The following is a 26,835-nucleotide window of genomic DNA, read 5'->3' as shown; positions in this document are numbered from 1 at the left end:
TTGGAAGTTTCCTTGAATGAATTGACTAATAACCAAAGTGAAACTAAGGTTAAAATCAACTCACACATCAAGCTTTGTCCGTAAAAGTCACTTAAAACCGTTTTAAGGTCCAACGCCTTAAACGGTCCTCTTTGCTTTTATCGGTTAACATGGACCGTTCAAAAGCATAAAATCAACTCATAACTTTACCACTTTTGCAATAACTGCGTAGATCTTATTTCCTCATCGCAATTGAGGATGCGTAGGAGCAAAAGCCCCGCTTTTGTCGACCACCCCAAGAGATCGTTAATGATCCAATGCCTTAACGTTTCTTTCCTTTCAAAAACAAGAGATCGTTAATGGTCTAACGTCTTAACGTTTCTAAAATAAGAGATCGTTAATGGTCCAACACCTTAACATTTTTGTCCTTTCAAAAGAATCAAAAGATCGTTTAATGGTCCAATGCCTTAAACGATTTTTTGTGCGGTTAAAATCGATCTTGCGAAAAAAGATCAAAACAACTTAACCAACGTTTAGTTTTAAAATAACTACGTAGATCTGATTTCCTCATCGCAATTGAGAATACGTTGGAGCGAGGGAAACACCCTTGTCGACCACAAAAAGATAAAAAATACAAAAAAACATAAAATGCATAAAAACACAAAAAGACATAAAAAAAAGGGAAAATAAAACATTTTGAAGTCATATTTGCACACTTGATTAAAGGCTGCCATCCATTCTGACGGACGCGTGGGGTACTAATACCTTCCCCGTGCGTAAGAACAGATGTGACTCTTCATGTTTAAATATGAAAATTAAAACATTTAGAAACACTGGTAATCGATTACAAGTATTGTGTAATCGATTACAGAAGTTAAAAATGATTTGAAAATGTTTTATCACTAGTTGTGACTGTTGAAGTTTGAATTCTAACATTTTAAAACATTGGTAATCGATTACATGCTCATGGTAATCAATTACAGCTTTGTAAATCAGTTTTGAAAACAATGTTGGCTACTGATAATCGATTACTACCTTATGATAATCGATTACCAGAGAGTAAAAATTCTTTGGTAAAAGATTTTGTGAAAAATTCTTGTGCTACTCAATGTTTTGAAAAACTTTTTTTGTACTTATCTTGATTGAGTCTTCTCTTGATTCTTGAATCTTGATCTTGATTGTTCTTGAATCTTGATTCTTAAAACTTGATTCTTGAATCTTTGGAATTTGCTTAACTCTTGATTCTTTGCCATCATCAAAATAATCTTGGAAGTCATTGCTTCCACATTAATTATATATAATATCAATTTTATATATATATATATATATATATATATATATATATATATATATATCCATATTTTATATTAACAAATTCTTGTAATTAACTTCAAATTAATTCCATTTTTATCAAATAAATTAATGTAACATAATAATTTTAAATCGAATCGAGTTAATGATCTAAACCAAATTGGTTCATGAGCTTGAATTGAATTGACTTTCAGCTTGAAAAAAAATAAATTCAAATTGAGCTTCAAACATAACTGATTCTTATCCAGTCAAATTGAGATAAACAAGTTCAACAAGATATGACTCATTTCTCAGTGGTGCAAACTACAACGGGAGTATAAAGTCAATTGTACCAAAATATAATTGACATATAGTAAAAAAGATAAAAGTTAGGAACAAATTATTTTCAATACATTTTCTTTTATTGGTTGACATTCATTGGAAATGACAAAATTTGTTGGGTCCCACATCATATGTAATGATTTTCTCTCTCTTGAATTTGTAGTTTTCAATAAATTCCAACTAATTACAGATGGTGTGTTAGAAGGAGTATGCTAAAAACTATTTCATAGCCCTCCTTTGGTAATAAATTAACTATCATTTTCCTTAATTAATTATTAAACCAAATTATTCTTCAAATAATAGATAAGATTGACGTTGTAAAAGAAAACTACCTGGAAAAAAACTCAGTACAGATATACATTTTTGTACCCAGAATGGTTTATATAGAAAATCATTTGCACATACCATATAAGGCATTCAATTGAGATTCACTTAATCTTGAAACCATTTTAATGCGGTCAAAATACAGGTCAGAAAGTCCACAGAGGCGTGCTTGGCTCACCATATCAGACTCTAGTTCGCCAAACCAAACCTTTTACTATAAATTGAGCCTAACATACCCTCTATGTTGCACATCAGTATTCATATTTCATATCATATAAGATAGCAAAGCCTATAACCCATGGAGTCAAACAACATGCCAGACTTGAACGGTGTCGCTAAGAAGACTAAAGGTCAACAAAAGATCGAAATGAAGAAGATGAGAAATGAGAGTAACCTTTGGGTGACATTCTCGAAGCGTCGCACTGGGGTTTTCAAGAAAGCCAATGAGCTTGCAACCCTTTGTGGCGTGGATGTCGCTGTGATTATGTTTTCACCCGGTAATCGAGTATTTTCGTTTGGCAGTCCCAGTGTTGATTCTGTTGTCCAACGCTATAAGACACAAGGCCCACCTCCCCTCCTTACCTTGGACCTCAATAAGGTGCACTCCACTGTGTACGAAGTTGAGCTCCACACACACCTCCACTGCTTGTCCAACCAAATTGCTATTGAGAAGAAGCGCACAAAGGATTTAAATCATTTAGCGAAGGCTGCAGAGGATCAGTTCTGGTGGGCTAGGCCTATTGAAAGCATGACCGATTCCCAACTTGACAAGTATAAGAAGATGTTAGAGGAGTTTAAGAGGCAACTCAAAGAAAAATGTGGGAACCTCAACTGATGATGCCCTATTTAAATTTTAAGTCAATGTTTTTTAATTTAATATGTTTTAGAATGAGCACTAGCTTAATCAAATTAATGTTTGGGGTGTGGTTAGGATTGATTATCTAGGACTTATGTTTTCGTTATGTTGAATAGTCTTCATCATGTGTTGGTAAACTATGTTTCCTTTATGTTGTTTCTTTGCTTTGTTAGTGGAGTTTGTAATTGTGATGTAGTTTCTACATGATGTAGTGTTTGAATGAAAGGGCATCTTAAATACATAAAAATCCAATTCTATTAGAAATTCCAACCTTTTGAACTTTGGTTGGGGATTTTCATTTTCTCATCTTCAACTAAGGTAGGTCTTGTTTGGAGGTAGGCTTAAAATAGAACAGCACAAATAATTCAATCTCCATTTCATTTCATAGGGGGTCAAAGAATAATTTAATGTATTTTAAATAGATAAGTAAAATATTTAATGTATTTTAAGTAATTAAAATTCATTTTTAATTATACTTTTAGTCTCCTAAATTTCAATTATGCCAATTGGATCCTGTACGTATCACAAATGTGTGATTTTAGTCCCTTAGATTTCCATTGTGACAATTGAGTGCCTTAGGTGTCTCTATTGTGCGATTTTAGTATCTTAAAATTTATAATTGCACTATTAGAACTATCATTTTTCAGGGAAAAAATCACATTATTGTGATACCTTGGGGACTAAAATCCCACAATTACAATACTTAAATGAAATTTATACAATTGTGTACATGAGGACCCAATTGATGCAATTGATATATAGGGGACTAAAGTCACACATTTGTGATAGCTGAGGGATCCAACTAGCTCAATTGAAACTTTAGGTATTTCAATTCTCAATTGTGATACCTTAAGGACCAAAAGTATCATTAAGCCAAATGGAATTCATAAAATGCATGCAATCAATATTTTAAAATTTTTATATTTTGTGTTTAGTCCCGACCATTTGGTTGGCTCTGTTAAGTGTTCATATGTCCATTAAATTTTTAAACAACAATTTGTGGTGGGTTTTAAAATCATCAATATTCATTTAGAATTTCAAATTAAAATTTCTAGTAGCTTAAAAACCGTCAAATCAATTAAAGAAAAAAAGAAAGAAAGAAAACATATTTGGAACCTAAAGATAATTCACAATCCACAACCTCATGCCAACTCTTGACAATAATACATATGCACTAACCTTGAAAAAAAATTTGGAAGAAAAGACAATTTACAATCCAAAATCTCATGCAACTCTTCTCAATAATACATATGCATTTTCCAAGAAAATAGATCTAGTACATAAATCCCCAACTCTCATGCAACTCTTCACAATTCAAAATAAAAACAAAAACATCATTGGAACACAAGGATGATTCATTAAGGCCACAACTTTAACTTCCCCTTCAATGACAAGCACCTCATCAATTAAAGCAAAAAATAAAAAAAGTCCAAACACTTGAATTAAAGATGTCACAACCTTGTCCATTTTTTCATAACTACCCCAATGCTACCCAAAACACAAAGGTAATTGAAGATGACACTTTTATTATCCTTCCACAATGTTGTGTGCGGGTGAGGTGATAATTGTTTCTCACACTTTGTTTTTGTGAGCAATTAGCCTAACTTTTTTAGGATTTTTGTTAATATATTGTTGCTATTGTGAATAAACTATTATAAAAAATCATTTCAGAAAATAAAAAGACAGTTTTTATTGTTTTGTTTTAAATTTTGATGTTACAAAGATATTTTTTAGTTTAAAAGATTGATAAGTTGCAGACTTAAGCTGACCATAGCTAGATGACCCTTCACCACAGCAAAAGAGGACCAGTTATCAAGTGAATGAATGTGAAGACTTGCCACAACGAATATGAATGTTGAAGACTAAGATATTGAGCAAGCACTCGCCACAACGAGTACAACTCTCACCATAGCCAAAGTTGGTCATAGAGCAAGAAGATTCAAGTGAAGTATCATTTGCAAAAGATGAAGCCTCGTTGTAGCAAGAAGTGTCCTCGCTACAATGAAAGTCTAATGTGACAGAAAAAATATATAGATTTGACTTCCATATGTTGAATGCGATGGAATTCAAGTCAGCAATGCCTTTTTTCTTTGATTTCCATTTTTGCTCCAATTTTTTTTCAAAATCCACCAATTGTTCTTTTCTCGCTATAGCAAACTCGGGTCTTGCTACAACAAAATTCTCTTTTGAAAACTGAAAAACATTGTCTCACTCACTAAAACAAATTGACAACACAATGCAGTGAATGTTTTAGATTACATTTTTTGCTCAATTCATAAATATTACACCAAGTCTTTGTGAATACAATACATAATACTTATTGTTTCTTTACTACTAGATTAGGTACACTTTCCTAGATCATGAGCCAACATGATGGTGAGTCAGGTGATGTGTCAACCTCATCCGAGTGGGAAATGTGATTGGTTGAGAAGTGAACTTGAAGTTGGTGATATGAGTTAGGGGTCTCAAGAAACCCAAAAACATGTACTGAGAACAAAAGACCACACATATTTGGAGTTGAGTTTCTAAGGGGGGTGTCGAGCCAATCAGCATCGAGGAAAGGTTTGTAAACAGTCACGATTCAAAAGGAAGGAGAAGCCTTTAGGTTTAGGGTTAACAAGAATCAATTTTCTTGATTATTTACAAATTTTAAATTAATAATAATTAGTGGTTTATATCCTAGCTATTGATTTATTTAAATGACATCTAAATTTTTAAAACAACTGGTCCATGGTGTGGTTGCATTTAAATGGTTTTAGAAAATTTTAAAATACCAAAAATTGTAATTTAATTATTTAAATAAATACAACCAATTTTAAAAACCACCAAAAAAAATTTAAAAATTTTCACATATGCGTCAACACTTAATAGAGCCAACCTAATGGCAAGGACCAAATATAAAATAAAAAAAAAATCCAATGACGAAAAGACAAGAAAAATCTTACTAGGGACCCAAAAAAATTTTGAGTATATTTCAAGAACCAATTAGAGACTTCAACCTTTTTAAAAAGTTAAATTAATTTTACAAGGTTATAATTAATCATTATCATGCAATTATGTATTACATAATAGTTTGATATTTAAGGTCACCTTATTTTCTTTAGCCATTTGTTTTGAGATAAAATTATGTTTCTAACAAAATAAATCCAAAAAAAATAAATTCAATTTTATAATAATTTTATGTTGATTATAAGTAGATTTACAATATAGAATATTAATATAATAATTATGCTCATATTTTTATCTATTTTCTTTCATTGAATTTTCTTCTTATTTCTCTTTATATTTCCAATTATATATCACTCATATCATATGGTTTGAGGCAAATTTGTTCCAAATTTAGGGGAGTTTGTTTTTTAATGCTCAAGGGATTGTTGTAAAACAAAAGCATACACATTTGGGAAAGCTACAACGTTTAAAAAAAAAGTAGAAAATCAATCAAATTCAAAAACAATTTCAAGTTGTTGTTGCTATTTTAAATTTGTGAATAAAATGTTGGGAAACAGTGTTTGGAATTGTTTGTCTCATGAATTGAAAAGGAAATTAGTTAGTGTTCTCCTAGACCCTTAGGTGCTTTGATTTCTAGGATATAAAAAAACAATTTTCCTTTGTAGCCTAGCCAAATTACAACTTTAATAAAGTCCTTAGTGATCCATGTTGTGTGTGCGCAATTGCATTGAATGAGATGGTATGCAAAGTTGGGATTATGTAATTCCAATTTGGATTGATTAAATATCACGTGCAGCTGAAAAACTTGTGTACTTAAGTAAAATACTAGCCTTGTGAGAAATGAATTGTATTTTTTATCTTTTCATTGCCAATTGCCATTCTTGTTGATCCCTTGAACTCTTGAGTTCATTTCTTTTATGATTCTATATATCAAAATCACCATAACAAGTGTGATTTTGAGATCGTGTGAACTTGCTTTGTTTTGGTGAGCATGCTTATGTTTTGGGAATTGTAATTGATCCTAGTCCTTAGTCTTGTCGTTAATCTAACTTATTTTAGTTTATTTTACTTTTTCTTGAGGACAAGCAAAGCTTTAAGTTTGAGGGAGTTTGATAACGGTTGTGCATTCCTATATTTGCAATCTATTTCACAACAATTATCTCACTTTTCCTTGAATCGTAGCTAAGTTTGCCCTTTTTTAAGTTAGGGAATATATATAATTAGTTAGATATTTTCATACAGTTAAAATTTAGAAAATTTATTAGCTTTTACATGTTTTTACAGTAATTTAGTCATTTTAGTGCACCTGGAAAGAAATTGAGGGTTTGGAAGTGAAAATTGATCACTCAATGAGTTTGCCAAGTAGCTTAACTAGGAAGCCATATTAGAAGAAGACACGTGGTAGCTGGTGGCTAAGCGAGAAGTCTATCTCTCTTAGCAGATTTCTCTTGAAGAAGCCATGTCAACAACATCAAGGCTCGTTGAGTGACGCAGCCTCTTTGGAAGAAGAAAAAAAGTGATCCCATGAAAAATTCACTTAGTGTGCTTTAATGAGGAAACAACAAAACAAAGATACTACATGGAATTTGGATCCACTCATCATTGGAGACATTCAATATCAATCTAGGTTTGCGTGTGTAGCGGTTAGAGACTCAGGAACTTACTCTCTTTTACTTCCTTCACCAATCTTCCATATTTTTTTTTAACTTTCCCTTGTATGTTTTGGTAGCTTCTCATGACAATGAGGAGTTAATCTCTTTGAAGTTGAGGATTTTGTGTACTAGCAAATCTCATGTAACTATGTCTACTATCTATTTAATGATTATTCAATAATAATGTTATTTCTTTGCTTTTAATGTTTGTTCTTGGCTTGATCACCCAAACACTTATTTGTATGTTTCATTGTCATTAGAAAATGCTTTAAAACTGAGATTTGAGAATACTATATAATGAATGTCTCATTTGGGGATAAAGTAATGTTTATTATTCTCTTAAATAATTCATTTAACTTAACTTGCTTAGGAGTTAGGAGTAGAGTTAAGTGATTTAGCCTCTTTTACTTGAGAAATCAAGGTTAGAAGACTTGAGTGGATTGAGATATTGTTATGGTTCTCATTAAATAGATAAAAATCATTTTTTATCGAGATGTTTGCCAAGTACCACTAAAAACCCTAACTAGTTTGTTTAATTGTTGTTTCCAATTACTGCACATCAACTGTTTGATATATTGTCTTTGTGAAATGTACCTTATTTTAAGTAGTTTAATTTTAGACCTGAACTTCAATTTATTGCAACCTTATCTCAAAAGAAGAAATTACCATTGCTTAGTTGTTGAGTTTATACAAAAAAGCTTAGTACAAACAAGTCCTTGAGGAGACCATCTTTCTACTTACTATTGAAAATACTACACTAATTGGTACATTTGTCAATGATGTAATAAGTTTTCTGGCTTCGTTGTCGAGGACTTGTTTCTCGTATTAGGCAACTTATGCTAATTTCATATTCTATGCAATGATTCGTTATTCTTCAATTCTTTGCTTTTAAATTCTGTTTTTGTATTACTCTTGAGTACTTTGCTAACATGTTCTTTAGTTGCTTTGTTCCATGTATGTGAGGTAGAGTTTCTTAAGAAGATCTAGTCCCTTTGGATCAAGAGATTCGAAGAACTTGTAGAAGAAACAATGCCTTAAGGAAGAAGCAAAAGCAAAAAGAGAATAGGGCTAAGAAAAGAACTCGACAAGCTTCATCTTCTTCACCACACAACCACAACCACAACCTACACCTCCACCACACTAGCCATTACTCTTACCTCTTCCTATCTTTGAGGAGCCTGAAATGGCAGAAGAAGAACATCCTAGAAGGACACTTGGAGACTATATTGCACATGTTGTGCAAAGGCACTTCATATTGGAATGTGTTATTTTGGCTATTAAAGGTTGTAGTGTCAATCTATAATTAGGATTGCTCCCTTCAATTGGTCTTAGCACATCTCTCAATTTCATGTAAAAAAAAGTTAATGGACCGGATTGGGTAATGCTCACCAGTACTTACTAATATATTCACACAAAACAAACCACTACTTATTAATATTTGAAAATGTTTAACTATACATTTTCATTCAATATTGTTACTTTTAGGTACACTAATTAGATTCAGTTTTATGCAAAAGCTTTATTCACCTTTAACTTAATAAAAATATCTTATAAATTTAATTTATTTCAAATTAATGTCAAATAAATACTCTCGTTTTTACTTTACGTATTATAAATCCTATAGTTTATGAAAAGTTGAATTCGAATGGAATTTGAATTTGGTCATTTTCCCGTTTTCCATCCATGGAATATTTTATATGACATGATGTGGACATTTGATGAATAATAATATCTCTACTGATTATGAAGCTACTTATACATTCATAAATATATACTAAATAAAAAACAAACGAGTTGAAAATCTTTTAGCATTCCATTGATTTGATCAAATTTATTTTATAGTTTCCTATTTATTAAAGGCGTACATTAACGAGTAGCGACTGATCCACATCCAATCGGGTTAGATTTAGAACCGTGGATTGCACGGGTCTCTGTTGTTATTTTAACAATATTAATATTAATAATTTTCATTTTATAAATTTTAAAAACATAATTTTTATTAAAAAATATTATCTACTTATTCATTTTTAAAATATTTACTTAACATTAATTTTATTATAGAAATTTGCTAAGATAAAAATTGATCATTTTTGTTTCTTTTAATATTTTAAATATTTACTTAATATCACAAAAAAAAACATAAAAATCAAATTGATTGATGTGAACTACATATCTACAAAACAAAAATAATAGTTTTCTAAAAAAAGTTAAATTGCTTAAATTTAAATTCTTAACATTTTATACAAACTGCATTTCCTTAAATGATAATAATAATAAGGTTAAATTACTCATTTGATCCCTATAGTTTCATGATTCTTACTTTTTTAATCCATATAGTTTGAGAGTGATCTTTTATTATTATTATTATTATTATTATTATTATTATTACCAGCCTAAAGACTGTGTATGATTAGTCCATTCAAGATTCAAGTGTGCGGTTCGAATGTTTTAAGTTCTAACTAGTGTTATTAAACTAATTGGTCGGATGGATTAGGAACAAAACTTATAACCAGTTCCAGTTTTTTATTTTTGGTGTACTAACCCGTTCGAGTTAATTCTTAGAATCATATGTTATTGATTTAATGTTGATGTCATCAAATTAGGTTAAAACACCTCTATGTAATAACTTTTATCTTTTTCTTAAATCAATATAGTCTATGTAATAATAACTTTCTATCGTGCTCTTCGACGGATAGATCCAGAAATCCGTGAGAAATAACTTTACTTAATAACTAGAGTTTTGCCCGTGCGACGCCCGGGCTCATACTCCTTTTTGAATATTACTAATATATGTGCAAAGTTTAATAACGATGTTTATTTGTATGATAATAATGTTGAGCTATGTTTAGAAAAAAGTAACATAAAGTAAGAATACAAACAAACCTAATTCTATTGTAAATTGTTGGATGGTGTTGATGTAGCAATGAAAGAGAGGTTGCACAATAAAGAGAGATAAATGAGTTCATTAGATTTTTTGATACAATTATTGATCATTTAATAATCAGAAGAATAATGATAATCTTTTTCACTTCCCATGATCATCTTTTGTATCTCAGCAAACATTTAGTCTATTAATCCATATATATACTCTAATAATCTACTTAGTATATTAAGTGCTAACCTTTTACGGTTTCTGTTTCTCATCCATATTTATTGTTGATCAGTATAATGATAATTTTTTCATATATTCACGAACAAACAATTGTAATAAAAAGAAAAACGCATGAGAGGTCCCTTTGTTGTTGATCAGTATAATGATAATCTTTTCCATATATTCACGAACAAACAATTATAAAAAAAAAAATGTATGAGAGGTCCCATGACGTCAACATGGAAAGTAATATGTTTGTCCCGTGGGTCATCCATATTTATTGTTGATCATATAATGATTATCTTTTTCACTTCCATGATAATCTTTTGCACCTCAGCAAACATTTAGTCTATTAATCCATATATATACTTTAATAATCTACTTAGTATATTAAGTGCTAACCACGTCAACATGGAAAGTAATATATTTGTCCTGTGGGTCATCCATATTTATTGTTGATCATATAATGATAATCTTTTTCATTTACCATGATAATCTTTTGCACCTCAGCAAATATCTAATCTATTAATCCATATATATACTCTAATAATCTACTTAGTATATTAAGCGCTAACCTTTTATGGTTTTCGTGCGTCATCCATATTTAATATTGATCAGTATAATGAATGGAGAGGAACGAAAATGGAAGATGGAGAGGATGCAAATGTGAGCATATCACGAAAACCCTTCGAATTCACTCAGTTCAGAATAACTCATCGTCTAAGTTATGATTATTTCCATATCCTAAAAGAAATGCTTATTAATTTGAAAATTATGATTATTTTTATATCCTAACAAAATATTTAAAATTGATTATTAAGTACCTATTAATTTGAAATGCAAATTAACAAAAATATGAATAAAATATGCTTATTAATTAAACGTTAATAAATTTATAATGATTACGGTAAAAACAAATACAAAATTGATGCTAGTTTTTATAATATGTCAAAATTGATACTGTAATATTTAAAATTGATTGTTAAGTACCTACTAATTAAGAATAGCTCATCTTCTAAGTTATGATTATTTCTATATCCTAAAAGAAATGCTTATTAATTTTAAAATTATGATTATTTCTATATCCTAACAGATATTTAAAATTGATTTTTATGTACCTATTAATTTGAAATGAAAAATAACAAAAATATGAATAAAATATGCTTATTAATTAAATGTCAATAAATTGACAATGATTACGGCAAAAATAAATACAAAATTGATGCTGGTTTTAATAATATGTTAAAATTGAGACGGTAATATTTAAAATTAATTGTTAAGTACCTACTAATTAAGAATAACTCATCGTCTAAGTTATGATTATTTCTATATCCTAAAAGAAATGCTTATTAATTTTAAAATTATGATTATTTCTATATCCTAACAGAATATTTAAAATTGATTGTTATGTACCTATTAATTTGAAATGAAAATTAACAAAATTATGAATAAAATATGCTTATTAATTAAATGTCAATAAATTGACAATGATTACGATAAAAATAAATACAAAATTGAAGCTGTTTTAATAATATGTTAAAATTGATAATGTAATATTTAATATTAATTGTTAAGTACCTACTAATTTGAAATAAAATTTAACAAAAATATGAATAAAATATGCTTATTAATTAAACGTTAATAAATTTATAATGATTACGGCAAAAACAAATACAAAATTGATTGTTAAGTACCTACTAATTAAGAATAACTCATTGTCGTCTAAGTTATGATTATTTTTATATCCTAAAACAAATGCTTATTAATTTTAAAATTATCATTATTTCTATTTCTTAACAGAATGTTTAAAATTGATTGTTAAGTACCTATTAATTTGAAATGAAAATTAACAAAAATATGAATCAAATATGCTTATTAATTTAATGTCAATAAATTAACAATGATTACAGCAAAAATAAATACAAAATTGAAGTTGTTTTAATAACATATTAAAATTGATACTGTAATAATTAAAATTGATTGTTAAGTGCCTATTAATTAGGAATAAATCATCGTCTAAATTATGATTATTTTCATATCCTAACAGAATATGGTTATTAATTTGAAAATTATCATTATTTCTATATCCTAACATAATATTTAAAATTGATTTTTAAGTACCTATTAATTTGAAATGAAAATTAACAAAAATATGAATAAAATATGCTTATTAATTAAACGTCAACAAAATATGTAACTAATTGTTAACGAAATTGTCACTTTCAAACAGAGAAGTGAAGATAAACACAAACGAGTGAAGATAAACACAAACGAATTTTAAATTGACTGTTAAATCAAACAAATTGATTTTAAATTTGAAATTTGATGATAGAAATTTGAAATTGTGACTTTTATATCCACATAATATTTTAAATTGACTATTCAACCGAACGAATTGATTTTATTATTCATAAATTAATTTCCATGACTGGTTCAAAATTATGTGACCCCGGTATAAACAAAACCACACTGTAAAGCTGGGTGAAATAGAAATAGAACTATTTCCTAAGTATGAAGCTAATTAATTTTTTGTAATAGAGCAATCACGCATATTTCCATTAACAATAAATGAGAAAAACAAAACAAAAAAACGACAAATTGATATATAGAACGATATAAATATAATAAAAAATTGACAGAAAAGTTAAACAAAAGTATAGCGTAATCTTAGCATAGGAGCAATCATGCATATTTCCATTATAAAATATTTTAATTGTATATATATGAAATTCAGCCATTAAAAAAACTACATGAAATTAAATTGATCAAACACTCAACATGACTCATATATTAATCATAATCAAACCCGACTTCTTAAGAAACTTTTGTGAAACTCTGTCTATTTTGACAATGTTTGAATACAATATTAATAAAATACATTGTCTGGAAATCATAATTATGAAATTACAACTTTAAATTGTTAAAACAAAGTAACATCAAAATGTAGTCAGAGAATTAAAGAAAACAAACTTGTTTGAGATAAAAATAGAAGTTTTTTGTATATTAGTGTCTTCTTCCACCTTCTCTGCATACAATAGCAAAGGTATTGTGAGAAGTCAGAAAATAAAATAAAAAAATTTAATCTTTTTGTAGTGCAAGAACTTAGAAAACAAAATAAAGGGAGAACACCCAAAAAAATTAAAGCTTTTGTCTCGTGAAAAATCATAAAACCCCAAAAAAATGGGTATAAGAAAGAATGAACACGTTTGATAAGGCTGACAAAGACGAAAAAAATTTAACCATAAACAAAAAAAAAACAAAGAAAATGAACCCATACTCGTGGAGTTTTCAGATAAAAACTGTCGTTGTAGTATGCTCTTCCACCTTCTCTGCATGCAATAGAGACTGACTAAAAAAATGCTAAAGAGGTTATTTCACTAACATTAGTTTAATATTAATCACCCAAACTCCCCAATTGATCATTATTTTTTTTATGATTGAAAATGAAAATTAAAACGTTAACTCATCATCTTAACATTTTTTTATTTCTCTAAAATTTATTTATTAATTCAATAATTTTTTGTTATATAGATTTCAACTAAAGTAACGTGAACATTATTCTTTCTGAAATATATAATAAAATTGTATATATATGAAATTCAGCCATTAAAAAACTACATGAAATTAAATTGATCAAACACTCAACATGAATCATATATTAATCATAATCAAACCCGACTTCTTAAGAAACTTTTGTGAAACTCTGTCTATTTTGACAATGTTTGAATACAATATTAATAAAATACAATGTCTGGAAATCATAATTATGAAATTACAACTTTAAATTGTTAAAACAAAGTAACATCAAAATTTCTTCATCAATCAAATGGGGTCATCATTACTCCAATTTTGTTGCTTCTTGATTATTAGCTACCCTATCATTGGAGTCAGCTGATTTTTTGTCAAGAATTCCTGCGATTGCTACAACTGAACGCAAAAATGAGACGCAAACAAAAATTAACTAAAATAATCTATATTACTAATAAAATAATATTAAATTAACTAAAACCTAACAATGAGCAATAAAAAATATCTATATTACTAATAAAGAATAAATGTAATTCAAGCTGTGAATGTTGAGAGCCTCTGCATCAAAATGTAAATTGAAATCTCTGTGACCCTAAAAAAACCATAAACAAAGAAGTCCAAAACTACTATATTCAATTATCTGACCATATAAATAAAGGATGACATATATGTGATAATAAAGCATGTCATATATTTGAAAATCAAAGTTGAAAGTGTCTAACTCAAAGGGATTGAACAAATATAAAAATATAACCCATTGAAATAACTTCAGCCAGCATTAAAGGAAAAAAATATAAAGGCAGAACACCCAAAAAAATTTAAGCTTTTGGGTTGCGAAAAATAAAAAACAAAAAAAAAAGTTACCCAATGATCCAGATATAAACCCAAAATGCAACGCAAGCTACTGGCTTAGGAACACACAAAAATTTAAATTTTTTGTAGTGCGAGAACTCAGAAAACAAAATAAAGGGAGAATATCCAAAAAATTAAAGCTTTTGTCTTGCGAAAAATCATAAAACCCAAAAAAAGTGGGACATCGGAGAAGGCTGAGGTTCACAAAAAAATTTAAACTTTTGTATTGTGAGAAACAAAGAAACAAACAAAATGTAGTCAGAGAATCAAAGAAAACAAACTTGTTTGAGATAAAAATAGAAGCTTTTTGTAGATTAGTGTCTTCTTCCACCTTCTTTGCATACAATAGCAAAGGTATTGTGAGAAGTCAGAAAATAAAATAAAAAAATTTAAACTTTTTGTAGTGCAAGAACTTAGAAAACAAAATAAAGGAAGAACACCCAAAAAAATTAAAGCTTTTGTCTCGTGAAAAATCATAAAACCCCAAAAAAATGGGTATAAGAAAGAATGAACACGTTTGATAAGGCTGACAAAGACGAAAAAAATTTAACCATAAACCAAAAAAACAAAGAAAATGAACCCATACTCGTGGAGTTTTGAGATAAAAACTGTCGTTGTAGTCTGCTCTTCCACCTTCTCTGCATGCAATAGAGACTGACTAAAAAAATGTAAGCTTTTGTATTGTGAGAAACAAAGAAAACAAATCTGTTTGAGATAAAAATCGAAGCTTTTTGGAGATAAAAATCGCAGCTTTAGTGTTCTTTCAGCTTCTCTGCATACAATAGTAAAGGTATTGTGAGAAATCACAAAACAAAATATAAAAATTTAAACTTTTGTATTGTCAAAAGTCACAAAGAAAACAAACCCGCACTCAGAGTTTTGAGATAAAAATGACAGCTTTGGTGTGTTCTTCCACCAAGAACACGATATAAAAATGCAAACCTGGAGAGGAACACAAATATGCTATCGTTGTCATGGAATCTGAGATAAAAATCACAGTTTTGGTGTAAAAAATCACAGCTTTAGATGTAAAAAAACGCAGAAAAATACAAAAAACAAATCTGTTTGAGATAAAAATCGAAGCTTTTTGGAGATAAAAATCGCAGCTTTAGTGTTCTTTCACCTCCTCTGCATACAATAGCGAAGGTATTGTGAGAAGTCAAAAAACAAAATAAAAAAATTTAAACTTTTGTATTGTCAGAAGTCACAAAGAAAACAAACCTGCACTCACAGAGTTTTGAGATAAAAATGTCAGCTTTGGTGTGTTCTTCCACCAAGAACACGATATAGAAATGCAAACCTGGAGAGGAATGCAAATATGATATCATAGTCATGGAATCTGAGATAAAAATCACAGTTTTTGATGTAAAAAATCACAGCTTTAGATGTAAAAAAATGCAGAAAAACACAGAAAACAAATCTATTTGAGATAAAAATCTTAGCTTTTTGGAGATAAAAATTGCAGCTTTAGTGTTCTTTCACCTTCTCTGCATACAATAGCGAAGGTATTGTGAGAAGTCAGAAAACAAAATAAAAAAATTTAAACTTTTGTATTGTCAGAAGTCACAAAGAAAACGAACCCGCACTCATAGAGTTTTGAGATAAAAATATTTAAACTTTGGTGTGTTCTTCCACCAAGAACACGATATAGAAATGCAAACCTGGAGAGGAACGCAAATATGATATCGTTGTCATGAAATCTGAGATAAAAATCATAATTTTGGTGTAAAAAATCATAGCTTTAGATGTAAAAAAATGCAGAAAAATAGGGAGAATAAAAAAATGAAAAGAAGGAACAGAGAAGGGGGAGAGAACAATTGGGGAGAGAGAAATGAGAGAAAGTGAAAATGGTAAAAAAAATGGCGCTTGGGATTTCTGAAGGAAGAGAGATGCAAAAGGTCTGCAACAATAAATGAAAATTGCAAAACGCGTGCCACAATAAATGCTTGACATTTCGGTTACCCAAGCACATCGGGAGAAGGAAAACGTATTGGAAACGCTTTAGAAACGTATTGGAGAAGCTTGGACACGTATTGCAAAGGCTTGGAATGGGAAATGTAGTGGTGCACTGTAGCTGGAGGTGACATTTTTGGGCGGGAAATTGGGTTAACCACAGTGCGACACGTAGGCGTCCAGGGCCTTGTTTGTATATAGTTAGATGATGTACATGAAAAATTTTAAGAAAAGGGGATTAGTACCCGTGCCTTCTCCCCTCTAAAGTCCTGTGTGACGGATGGATGTTCATGCTTGCATGAGATTTTCATTCATATGACTCTAAGCTTAATTCTTTTTTGAAGTATTGGATCCGTTTTCTAGTCGGGTTCAAGAATATTCAAATAATAATTTATTTTCTTTTTTTCTTAGTTTCTATTAAAAAAAATATTGGATAGAAACTAAGAAAATAAACAAATTTATTTGAAAATAAATTAATATTAATTTATGAATAAAACTAAAACAAATGAATCAAATAACCCTCCAAAATTCTTCTACCGACCTATTGCCAATAAACTTTCCGACCTCATACGAGAACGGAAAACTAGATAATTTTCTACATCGGTGGATGAAAAATAGTGAACATAATAATTTTTTGTTGATGATGTTCCCAAAAAAAAAGATACTTCTCTTAATTTTTTGCAATATTTTTTTGGTATATATATAGATTATATTTTTAATATTATTTTTTATTTAATAAGATTTAATTTTGTAGATAACAGTATTTAACATAATGACATTTTTCTTATTTTAAATAAATTTTTTATTTTTTTTCTTTATAGACTTTAAAGTAGAGATAATTGCATTCTTTTTAACTTATATAAGATAAAAATTTCAAGTGTAATTGTTCAAGTAATATTTTATTTTTATAATTAGTTATTGTTATTTTAAAAGTTAAAAATAGTTTCATTTGCAATAAAATAACTTTATTTTTTAGAAATCAAATAACTTTATTAGTATTTCATTTATACTGATTTAGATTTAATTGATTCGAAAATTAAAATTTATTTATTAACTTTCGTCGACAAAGAAAACTTATTATAAACTTGATTTGAAAATTCTAGTGTAAATTTAATTATAAATAAATGTAGGCTTGAATATCTTTTTTATCTTTGCAATTTAGTATTTTTTTTTTCATTTTCGTTCTTAAAGCATTTTACATAACATTTTTTTTGCTATTCGAAGCATTTTTTTTTACTTTTCAAAGCTTTTTAAGAATAAAACAAACACATTTTACAATGATTAAAAAAAATCACAAGAACAAAAATGAAAAAAATACTAAATTGTAAGGATGAAAAATATATTTAAATCTATTTTTTATGGTATGAAAAATTCAAAAATATATATTTTATATATATTGTTATTGTAATTAATGTTTTATAATATATAGATTAATAATATTTCGTATAAATTTATATACGTATACATTCCCCCCGGGAGGGGGGCTGGCTCAGTCCCTGGTTGCTAGCTTTTTCCTGTTTTACTCCCTCGTGTACAAAGCAAGCGGCATTAAAGTAGGCAAGGATCAAATTAACATAGCACCTAATAGCGTACAAAATTTAGACCACTACTCTATATGAATTTGTTGATTTGTATTTGGGGGGGGGGGGGGGGGGCGGGGGAGTGTACAAGTCTAGATCATAAAATTCAATTAATAACTCACTAATTCAGGTTGTAACCCATTGACATAGTATTCTATAAAGTCAATCATTGGTCAGAGTTTTATAACATTGTTTCTAACACTCTGTTAATCATTTAAGTTTTTATTCCCTAATAGATAAGTAATTAATTTGTCTCCTAGGGATAGGGGAAGATACCTTAGTGTGATTGAGTTAAGGCTAACAATACTACAAAGATGATATTTCACGTTGAAAATCTATATTGGTTGTATAACAATATCAATAAAAAAAGACGATGTGGTGACATATTTTAAATTATAATGAAGTATATTACATCGATTTTTTATTTATTTAAATCAATCATTATATTGATGAAAATTTTATTTGATCTGTTGGGACCAGTGTTGTCAAATGGCAGTGATGGCGGTGCAAAAGCGGAAAGGCGTCGCGGTTTTTTGAAAAAACACCACCGAATAGTGGTGGCATGACGGGTTGCGAATGACGCCGCCATGGCAGCATGGTGGAAATAGCATTTTTTTTGTTTTTTTTTTCGCGGTAGAAGTTGGGCTGACCTGACCCAACCCTACCCGGAAAGTTAATCAAAAGCGTAGTCGTCCCCTCCCACGCAGGTTGAATCAGAATTCAGAACGCAGCCCTCCTCCAACTAAAAGCACAACCCCTTCACCCATCCGCGACCCCCCGCACGCAGAACGCAGCCAACAACAACGACCCCACGGCGGTGACGAGCACCGGCGACGACCCGCACGAAGGCAGTGAACATCACAGCGTTTACGAAGTGGTGCGTGCTAGCTTTAATTTTTTTTTAATTTTGTTTTTGCTGTTTGGCCGCAGCTTTTCTTTTTCCTTTTGCTATTTGACGCTCTCATTTTACTTTTGATAGTCCCATTTTTATTTTTTTTCTATTTGACACCACATTTTTTTTTCTGTTTAGTCCTCTTTTAATTGGCTGAACCATCATCCGATGCTGCTACTACAAGTGCAACGAGGAAAAATAAGACAGACCCAGGCTGGAAATATTGTCATCCACTGGTGGAAGGAGAAACAAACATAATGGTTTGTAATTTCTGTGGAAAAATCACAAAGGGAGGAATAACCAGAGCCAAACAAACACCTGATTGGGAAGTCGGGCAACATTGCAGCTTGAAAGAAAACTCCACCAAATGTAGTCGAAGAGTTGAAGGAATATATGACTACCAAAAAAAGTGGGACCACTTACAGTACTTCTGGCAGTGGTAATATGGCAAATATAAGAGATTTTGAATTTGGTGAACCAATTGGATGTGATGGAAGTGAAGATGATGAGTTTGCGGACTCTTATAATGCTACTGCAAGTGCAAAGACAAAGTGTGGGACTAAAAAAGGACCAATGGACAAATTTTGTAAGAATCCAGAAAATACAATCAATCGGAGAAAAATGGAGATGTTGAGGCAAATGAACATAAGAGAGTCAATGGATAAGAATGAAGTATTGAAGGTGCATCAACATATTTCTCGCTTTTGGTACCAAGCGGTTTGTCATTCAATCTCATTAAATTGAAAAACTTTAAGAATATGGTTGCAGCCATTGGTCAATATGAGCCACATTTGCCCATTCCTAGCTATCATGACATTAGAGTTCCACTCCTGAAGAAGGAAGTTGAATATACTGAAAATTTGATAAAAGGCCACAGGGAGCAATGGGTCAAGTATGGTTGTACTATTATGTTCGATGCATGGACTGATCGGAAACAAAGATGCATCATTAATTTTTTGATTAACTCTCAAGTTGGTACCATGTTTTTGAAGTCTGTTGATGGCTTTGATTTTTTAAAGATGGGTGAAAAGATTTTTGAGTTGTTTGATGCCACTGTGGAGGAAGTTGGAGAAGAGAATGTTGTTCAAGTTGTAACCGATAATGGGAGCAACTATGTTTTAGCGGGTAAGTTGTTGGAGGAGAAAAGGAAACATATTTAATGGACTCCTTGTGTAGCTCATTGTATTGATTTGATGCTTGAAGATATTGGGAAGCTTCCCTTGATAAGGAAGACAATTAGAAGGGCAATTAATCTAGTTGGGTTTATCTATGCCTATTCTAGTACCTTAAGTTTGTTGAGAAATTTTACACACAAGAGAGAATTGGTGAGACATGCTATTACTAGATTTGCCACTTCTTATCTAACCTTAGAAAGGCTCCACAAAGAGAAAGCCAATATTAGAAAGATGTTTACTTCTGATGAATGGACCTTGAACAAGCTATATAAGGAGCTTAAGGGAAAAGAAGCTGCAAAGGTAGTGCTCATGCCTTTATTTTGGAATAGTGTGGTTTACACTCTTAAAGTCATGGCTCCACTTGTGAAAGTGCTTCATCTTGTGGATGGTGAAAGGAAACTAGCCATAGGCTATATTTATGAAGCAATGGAAAAGGCAAAAGAAACAATTATCAAGTCTTTCAACAACAATGAAAGCAAGTACAAAGATGTGTTTGCAATCATTGATAAAAGATGGAATTGTCAGCTTCATAGACCATTGCATGCAGCTGCCCACTTCTTAAATCTAGAGTACTTTTATGACAACACTGACTTGGAGTTTGATTTTGAGGTCACCAATGGTTTGTTTGAGTGCATTAAGAAGTTTGATTTAGAGGGCTTAATGGAATTTTAATAACAGAATCCAATCTAGCTTTTATGGGCTAATTTCATATATACTTGCCATGATACTCTGCAAGCTCCAGCTCCATTTCACTTGCTTGTCTTCTACCATCTCCAGCAAAAACTCCAGCACCATATGGAGATCCTCCTCTTGTGGACTCCAAATTAAACATTCTAGCACCAAAGCTATAACCAAAGGAACATAAAGCATACCAAAACTATAACCAATAGGAACATAAAGCATACCATGGTGGACAAACTATGTGATTGCGGTGCAATTACAACAGTTGTCATTCAAACAATGTTAATTGGTTGAAGCTTATGTCAGAGATTCATGACACTTACTAGTTTTTCCCCACATTCTATGCACCAAAAGAAGCAAGCTTGTCAACATAAGCATTGCCTTCGCAGTAGATATGTAAAATTCTAAAACTAAACTTTTTAGTTGGATCTATACAATTCACCTAGCGGTTGTAAAGAGTCCAGGGGGCTGAAAAAGGATGATTATATAATGCACAATATTGAGAATATTGTTGTATGATTGTGCTAATCCTAATTGTACTGAGAATATTGCTACATGATTGTGCTGATCTTAATTGATTATATATGTATTAATTCTGATTGTATGTATTAATTCTTATTGTATTTTAATTTTATTTTGTATCTTGATCTCTTGATTATTGGGATCACTTATTTTTAGGATAGATAGCTGTATCAGATATGTCAGGAAAAGCTATAAGAGAAATCTTAGTTAGGTGGTTGGATGACCTTGTATATATATCTATCGATTGTTTCTAATAGAGGCAGAACAACAAGGAGGAGGTGAAGCAAAAGCTAAGGAGAATGAAACCCGAGACGTCGCTGAAGATCAAGGAGGAGGTGAAAAAGAAGTTCGACATTGATTTCTTGGCGGTGGCTCGATACCCCGAGTGAGTGGCCAACATTGTGTCGATCCCTTAGAAAGATGGGAAGGTATGAATGTGTGTGGACTATCGGGACCTAAATCAAGCCAGTCCCAAAGATAATTTTCCTCTGCCACACATCGATGTCCTCGTAGACAACACAACCAATTTTGCTTTGTTTTCCTTCATGGAGGGTTTCTCAGGCTACAATCAAATAAAGATGGCGCCAGAAGATATGGAAAAAACCACGTTTGTTACCCTGTGGGGAACATTCCACTATAAGGTGATGTCCTTTGGACTCAAGAACGTCGGGGCAGCCTATCAACGGGCTATGGTGACTTTGTTCCACAACATGATGCACCGAGAAATCGAAGTCTACGTAGACGACATGATTGCCAAGTCCATAACTGAGGAAGAACACCTCGTCAACTTGCGGAGGTTGTTCGAGAGGCATAAGAGGTATCAATTGAGGTTAAACCCCGCTAAGTGCACCTTCGGGGTCAAGTCGGGAAAGCTGTTGGGTTTCATCATAAGTCAGAAGGGGTGCATGATGGGGCAACATGATGAGTTGGGAAAAAGAGAGCGAGTCGTCTACTACTTAAGTAAGAAGTTCATGGCCTGTGATATGAACTACTCCCTGCTGGAAAGGACATGTTGTGCTTTTGGTTTGGGCATCCCACCGACTAAGACAATACATGCTGAGCCATACCACCTGGCTAGTATCCAAGATGGACCCAGTCAAGTACATCTTTGAGAAGCCCGCTCTCACGGGGCGGATCGCTCGGTGGCAGGTTTTGCTATCCGAGTTCGACATAGTCTACGTAACCCAAAAAGCGATAAAGGGAAGCGCCTTGGCGGACTATTTGGCTCAGCAGCCTCTCAATGATTATCAACCCATCCATCCCCAGTTCCCAGATGAGGACATCATGGCCTTATTTGAAGAGAAGCTAGAAAAGGATAGGGACAAGTGGATCGTGTGGTTCAATGGAGCATCTAACGTTCTGGGCCATGGCGTTGGGGCGGAATTGGTCTCTCCGGACAATCAATGCATACCTTTCACGGCCAGACTTGGTTTCGACTGCACCAATAACATGGCTGAATACGAAGCATGTGCCCTGGGTGTCCAGGCAGCAATTGACTTCAACGTCAAACTGCTCAAGGTGTACGGAGACTCGACACTGGTGATTCACCAGCTAAGAGATAAGCGGGAAACTAGGGATCAGAGGCTAATACCCTACCAGACCTACATCAAGGAGCTGGCTGAGTTCTTTGATGAGATCTCTTTCCATCATGTTCCCCGAGAGGAAAACCAAATGGCCGATGCGCTCGCCACTTTAGCGTCCATGTTCCAGCCGACACCGCACGGAGACCTACCATACATTGAGTTCAGGTGTCACGGCAGGCCCGCATATTGTTGTTTGGTAGAGGAGGAGCAGGACGGTAAACCTTGGTATTTTGGCATTAAGCGATACGTTAAACGCATGATTTTCTTGTTTGAAAAAAAAAGAATGCACAGGGTTAGCTTGCCTGGGCGAGGTTAGCTCGCCTGGGCGAGCACCCCCTGCACAAGAAAGGTTAAAAGGAGAGGGAAGGGGTGAACTTTTCACCCAAAACTTCTTCCTCTCATCCAAAAAACGTAAGCTCACTGGATCCCTAGGATTTCCAGCCTTAGGTCACCATTTCTCAACGTTTTTTGATTCCATTTTGCGTTGTTATTCATCCCCAACAAGAGATGGCTCTGAAAAGGCTCTCCACAAAGAGGTCTAGGAGGGATGCCCATGGGGAAAGCTCCAGCGCCTATGTGGAGTTCGACAGTCACTAGTTCCGGAGTGCCGAGCACCAACAGCGTTTTGAGGTCATCAAGGGATAGTCATTCCATAAGGAGAGGCGCGTCCAACTCATAGAGGATGAGTACTCAAACTTCCAGGAGGAGATAGCACACAGGCATTGGACACCTCTAGTGACTCCCATGGCCAACTACGACCCTGAGATAGTCCTAGAGTTCTACGCTAATTCCTGGCCCACGGAGGAGGGAGTTCGAGATATGCGCTCGTGGGTAAGGGGTCAGTGGATTCCCTTTGGCACAAATGCCCTCAGCCAGTTCCTGGGCCACCCACTGATCTTGGAGGAGGACCATCGGTGTGAATTCAGCCAGTGGAGGGACCAGGCCTCCGGCTTTGACGAGGAGGCCATCGCCCAGCTGTTGTGCATACCGGGGCAAGACTTTGCCTGGACCGCTGCGGGGAGGCGGGTGTGGATTATGCGCACCAGCATGACTACTCTGACTCAGATATGGATGACGCTGCTACTCAGCAACATCCTGCCCAGCGACCATAATTTTGACCTCCCTCTGCCTAAGTGCCAGATGGTGTACACCATCCTGACACGGATGATTGTTCACGTGGCCCAGATAATTGCTGACGCCATTTATTTATTTGCAAGGACGACGCCCACTAGGCACCCTTTGGACCCAGAGAGGTCCAACAGGGCCCTGGGATTTTCGGCCTTGATCACGGGCCTCTGCCAGTTCTACGGGGTACTTGTCATCCCCAGCAAGGTAATCCGGCTGCTGATCACTCGAGCTTTCATCGAGAAATATTGCACCCCTAGGCAAGCGAAGGGTGACGCACAACAGGCTGCGGATGCACCACCACCTCAGCAGCCCGATCCGGTTATACCACTGAGTGTGGAGCAGTATCTACAGCATATGGTTCGCCAGCAAACGGCCAACCACCGCGGGCAGGTGCAATTACATGAGTGCTTCTACCGTTTTAGCCTCAGCCAGTAGGGGCAGGGCTCCCCACCTTTTGTATGCCCTACCCCAGAGCAATTCAGGGCTGAGGTCGCGTGGCCTGGAGATTGGCCCACTGAGGAGGGAACCGAGCCCGCAGGATCCCTGGGCAAAGAGGAGGAAGCCCACATGGATGAGGATATGACCGACCTGCTCGGTTACCTGGGAGAGGGCGAAGCTACACAACCAAGGTCGTCACACTTGTGATGCCATGTCGTTTAACATCACTGCTTTCAGTTATTGTTTTTGTTTCCATTGTGATTTAACACTGCTGCTTTCAGTTATTGTGTTTGCTCCCACCGTGGTCCGGCATTACGTCTCTCAATTTGTTTTGTCATTGTTTTTTATTGCGATTTATCATTGCATTTTCTTCGTTTATTTTGACGTAGGTGGGCCTTGCGTACCCTCGTTCGCACGACTTTTTAGAAAAGAAAAAAAACATATGTGATCGTAGATATCAACTTTGTCAAAAAGAAAAACAAAATAAAAATAAATTGGTTAACTAAAAAGCCAACATGCTTTGGAAAAGAAATAACTTCTGGCTTTTCTTTGAAAGAAAAGATTTACTGATCGTGACACAAAGGCTTTGTTAAAAAAAATGTGTGTACGCACCTAAAGGGTGAATGCTGTGAAAATTTTCCCGGACGCCCAAGATAAACTCGGACAAATGTATGAATTGATAAAAGAGCATATTTTGGAAACACTGGGGTGACTTAAATAGGAAAAATGATGAATCCTGAACCCTAGTGTCGCGTGACCACAAAAACTTGATGCTTGAGTGTCCACATAGGTGCATGCGTGACTAGTTTTGCATTAAATTTCTGAATCATCATCGTTGCGCGCGTGTCATGGAAATAATGTGGGACATCCCTTTACCCCTGGACTGCTGACCAAACCAACACCCTGACATATATCATGTCCAGTCGTTCTACAAGCTCTGAGCCAAAAATACCAACTCACCATAAACATTGACCAAGGGTGAGAATGTCCATCTTTGCCCTCGGAAGAAAAGAAAAAGAAAAGAAAAAAAAAGAGAAAAAAAAAGAAGTTCCTGATCAAAGATCGGAAGAAGAGGAAAAGAAGAAAATTCCCAATCAAAGATCGAAGAAAAAAAAAGAAATATACAGAAATGTCTTTGGACTAGACAATATCTGAACAATACAGAATTGTCACGAGCAAACAAGAAAAGAAAGGAAACCACGACTTGAAGTGGTCCTCTCCCTTTGATCGCCAATCAAAATCCTGTGCACCGACGACTTTCTCGCCCCGCACTAAAAAAAACAGAAAAGGAAAAGGCTCAAACACTCAGAGCCAAATATCCCACCAAAGCAACATTCCTGAAAAAGTCATATTGATCCATGATTACACGTGTAATATTTAATTTGATAGGAAATGATTTGCAAAATCAAGTCATGACATATCTATGGTTCGGAATTAGGATAAAACACTTACCTGTGTGAGATTTATACACTTTGAGTGATTTTTCTTCTTTCTTGTTGGACCCAGTGTTTCCTCTAAATGGTCGCTTAGAAGAAAATTTTATCAGCATACCCTCATTCCCCCCGGTAGACACGTTTGTTTTTCTCCAAAAACTATATGTTGCTCTAATCAATTGGAGGTTCTGTTTCTTTGCTAAAGCATGTTCGCATTTTAGCGAAAGAACTCCGAGACTATTTTAGTCTCACACAAAGTCAAGAACTATGTTGGTGTGAGTTCCTCATCATAAATTGAGGAAATGTAGGAGCAAAAGCCTCGCTTTTGTCGACCACCCCACTTTTTTCTATCGTGACCTGTGAGTCCGTTGGCACGCGGAGACGCCTTATACGGTAACCCGCACACACTCATTTGCTATCCATAAGACTCAAAGCCCGATAGCATGCAGTGACTAACGTCGTCATCTGCACCTTCCCTGCAGATGTCAGCGTCTTCCGGCCGAGACTGCGAAAAAGTATCATTTTGCAATACGTAAGACTCAAAACCCGATAGCATGCAATGACTAACGTCATCATCTGCACCTTCC

General features: G+C 33.2%; 2 protein-coding genes and 1 long non-coding RNA gene across 3 annotated transcripts; 2 read left to right on the top strand and 1 right to left on the bottom strand.

Annotated features, from left to right (window-relative positions):
- The first annotated feature begins 2,233 nt into the window (after positions 1 to 2,233).
- On the top strand, positions 2,234 to 2,770 carry LOC114371388 (agamous-like MADS-box protein AGL62). The gene has a single exon (XM_028328850.1). The coding sequence runs from the start codon at positions 2,234 to 2,236 to the stop codon at positions 2,768 to 2,770; it is 537 nt and encodes a 178-aa protein (XP_028184651.1).
- Positions 2,771 to 14,107: 11,337 nt separating this feature from the next.
- Positions 14,108 to 16,812, bottom strand: LOC114371013. Its single transcript, XR_003657984.1, has 2 exons — positions 16,085 to 16,812; positions 14,108 to 15,991 (listed from the first exon to the last, which is right to left on the bottom strand). It is a non-coding gene; the product is annotated as an uncharacterized LOC114371013 (long non-coding RNA).
- Positions 16,813 to 19,732: 2,920 nt separating this feature from the next.
- LOC114371387 lies at positions 19,733 to 21,135 on the top strand. The gene is made up of 3 exons (XM_028328849.1): positions 19,733 to 19,874; positions 20,057 to 20,413; positions 20,492 to 21,135. The coding sequence occupies exons 1-3, from the start codon at positions 19,733 to 19,735 to the stop codon at positions 21,133 to 21,135; spliced, it is 1,143 nt and encodes a 380-aa protein (XP_028184650.1).
- Positions 21,136 to 26,835: the final 5,700 nt, after the last annotated feature.

The sequence above is a fragment of the Glycine soja genome, chromosome 10, assembly GCF_004193775.1.
Source record: "Glycine soja cultivar W05 chromosome 10, ASM419377v2, whole genome shotgun sequence".
NCBI classification, from domain to species: Eukaryota; Viridiplantae; Streptophyta; class Magnoliopsida; order Fabales; family Fabaceae; genus Glycine; species Glycine soja.
Note: the sequence above shows the minus strand (reverse complement) of the source record. Positions and strands in the feature narration are given on the sequence as shown.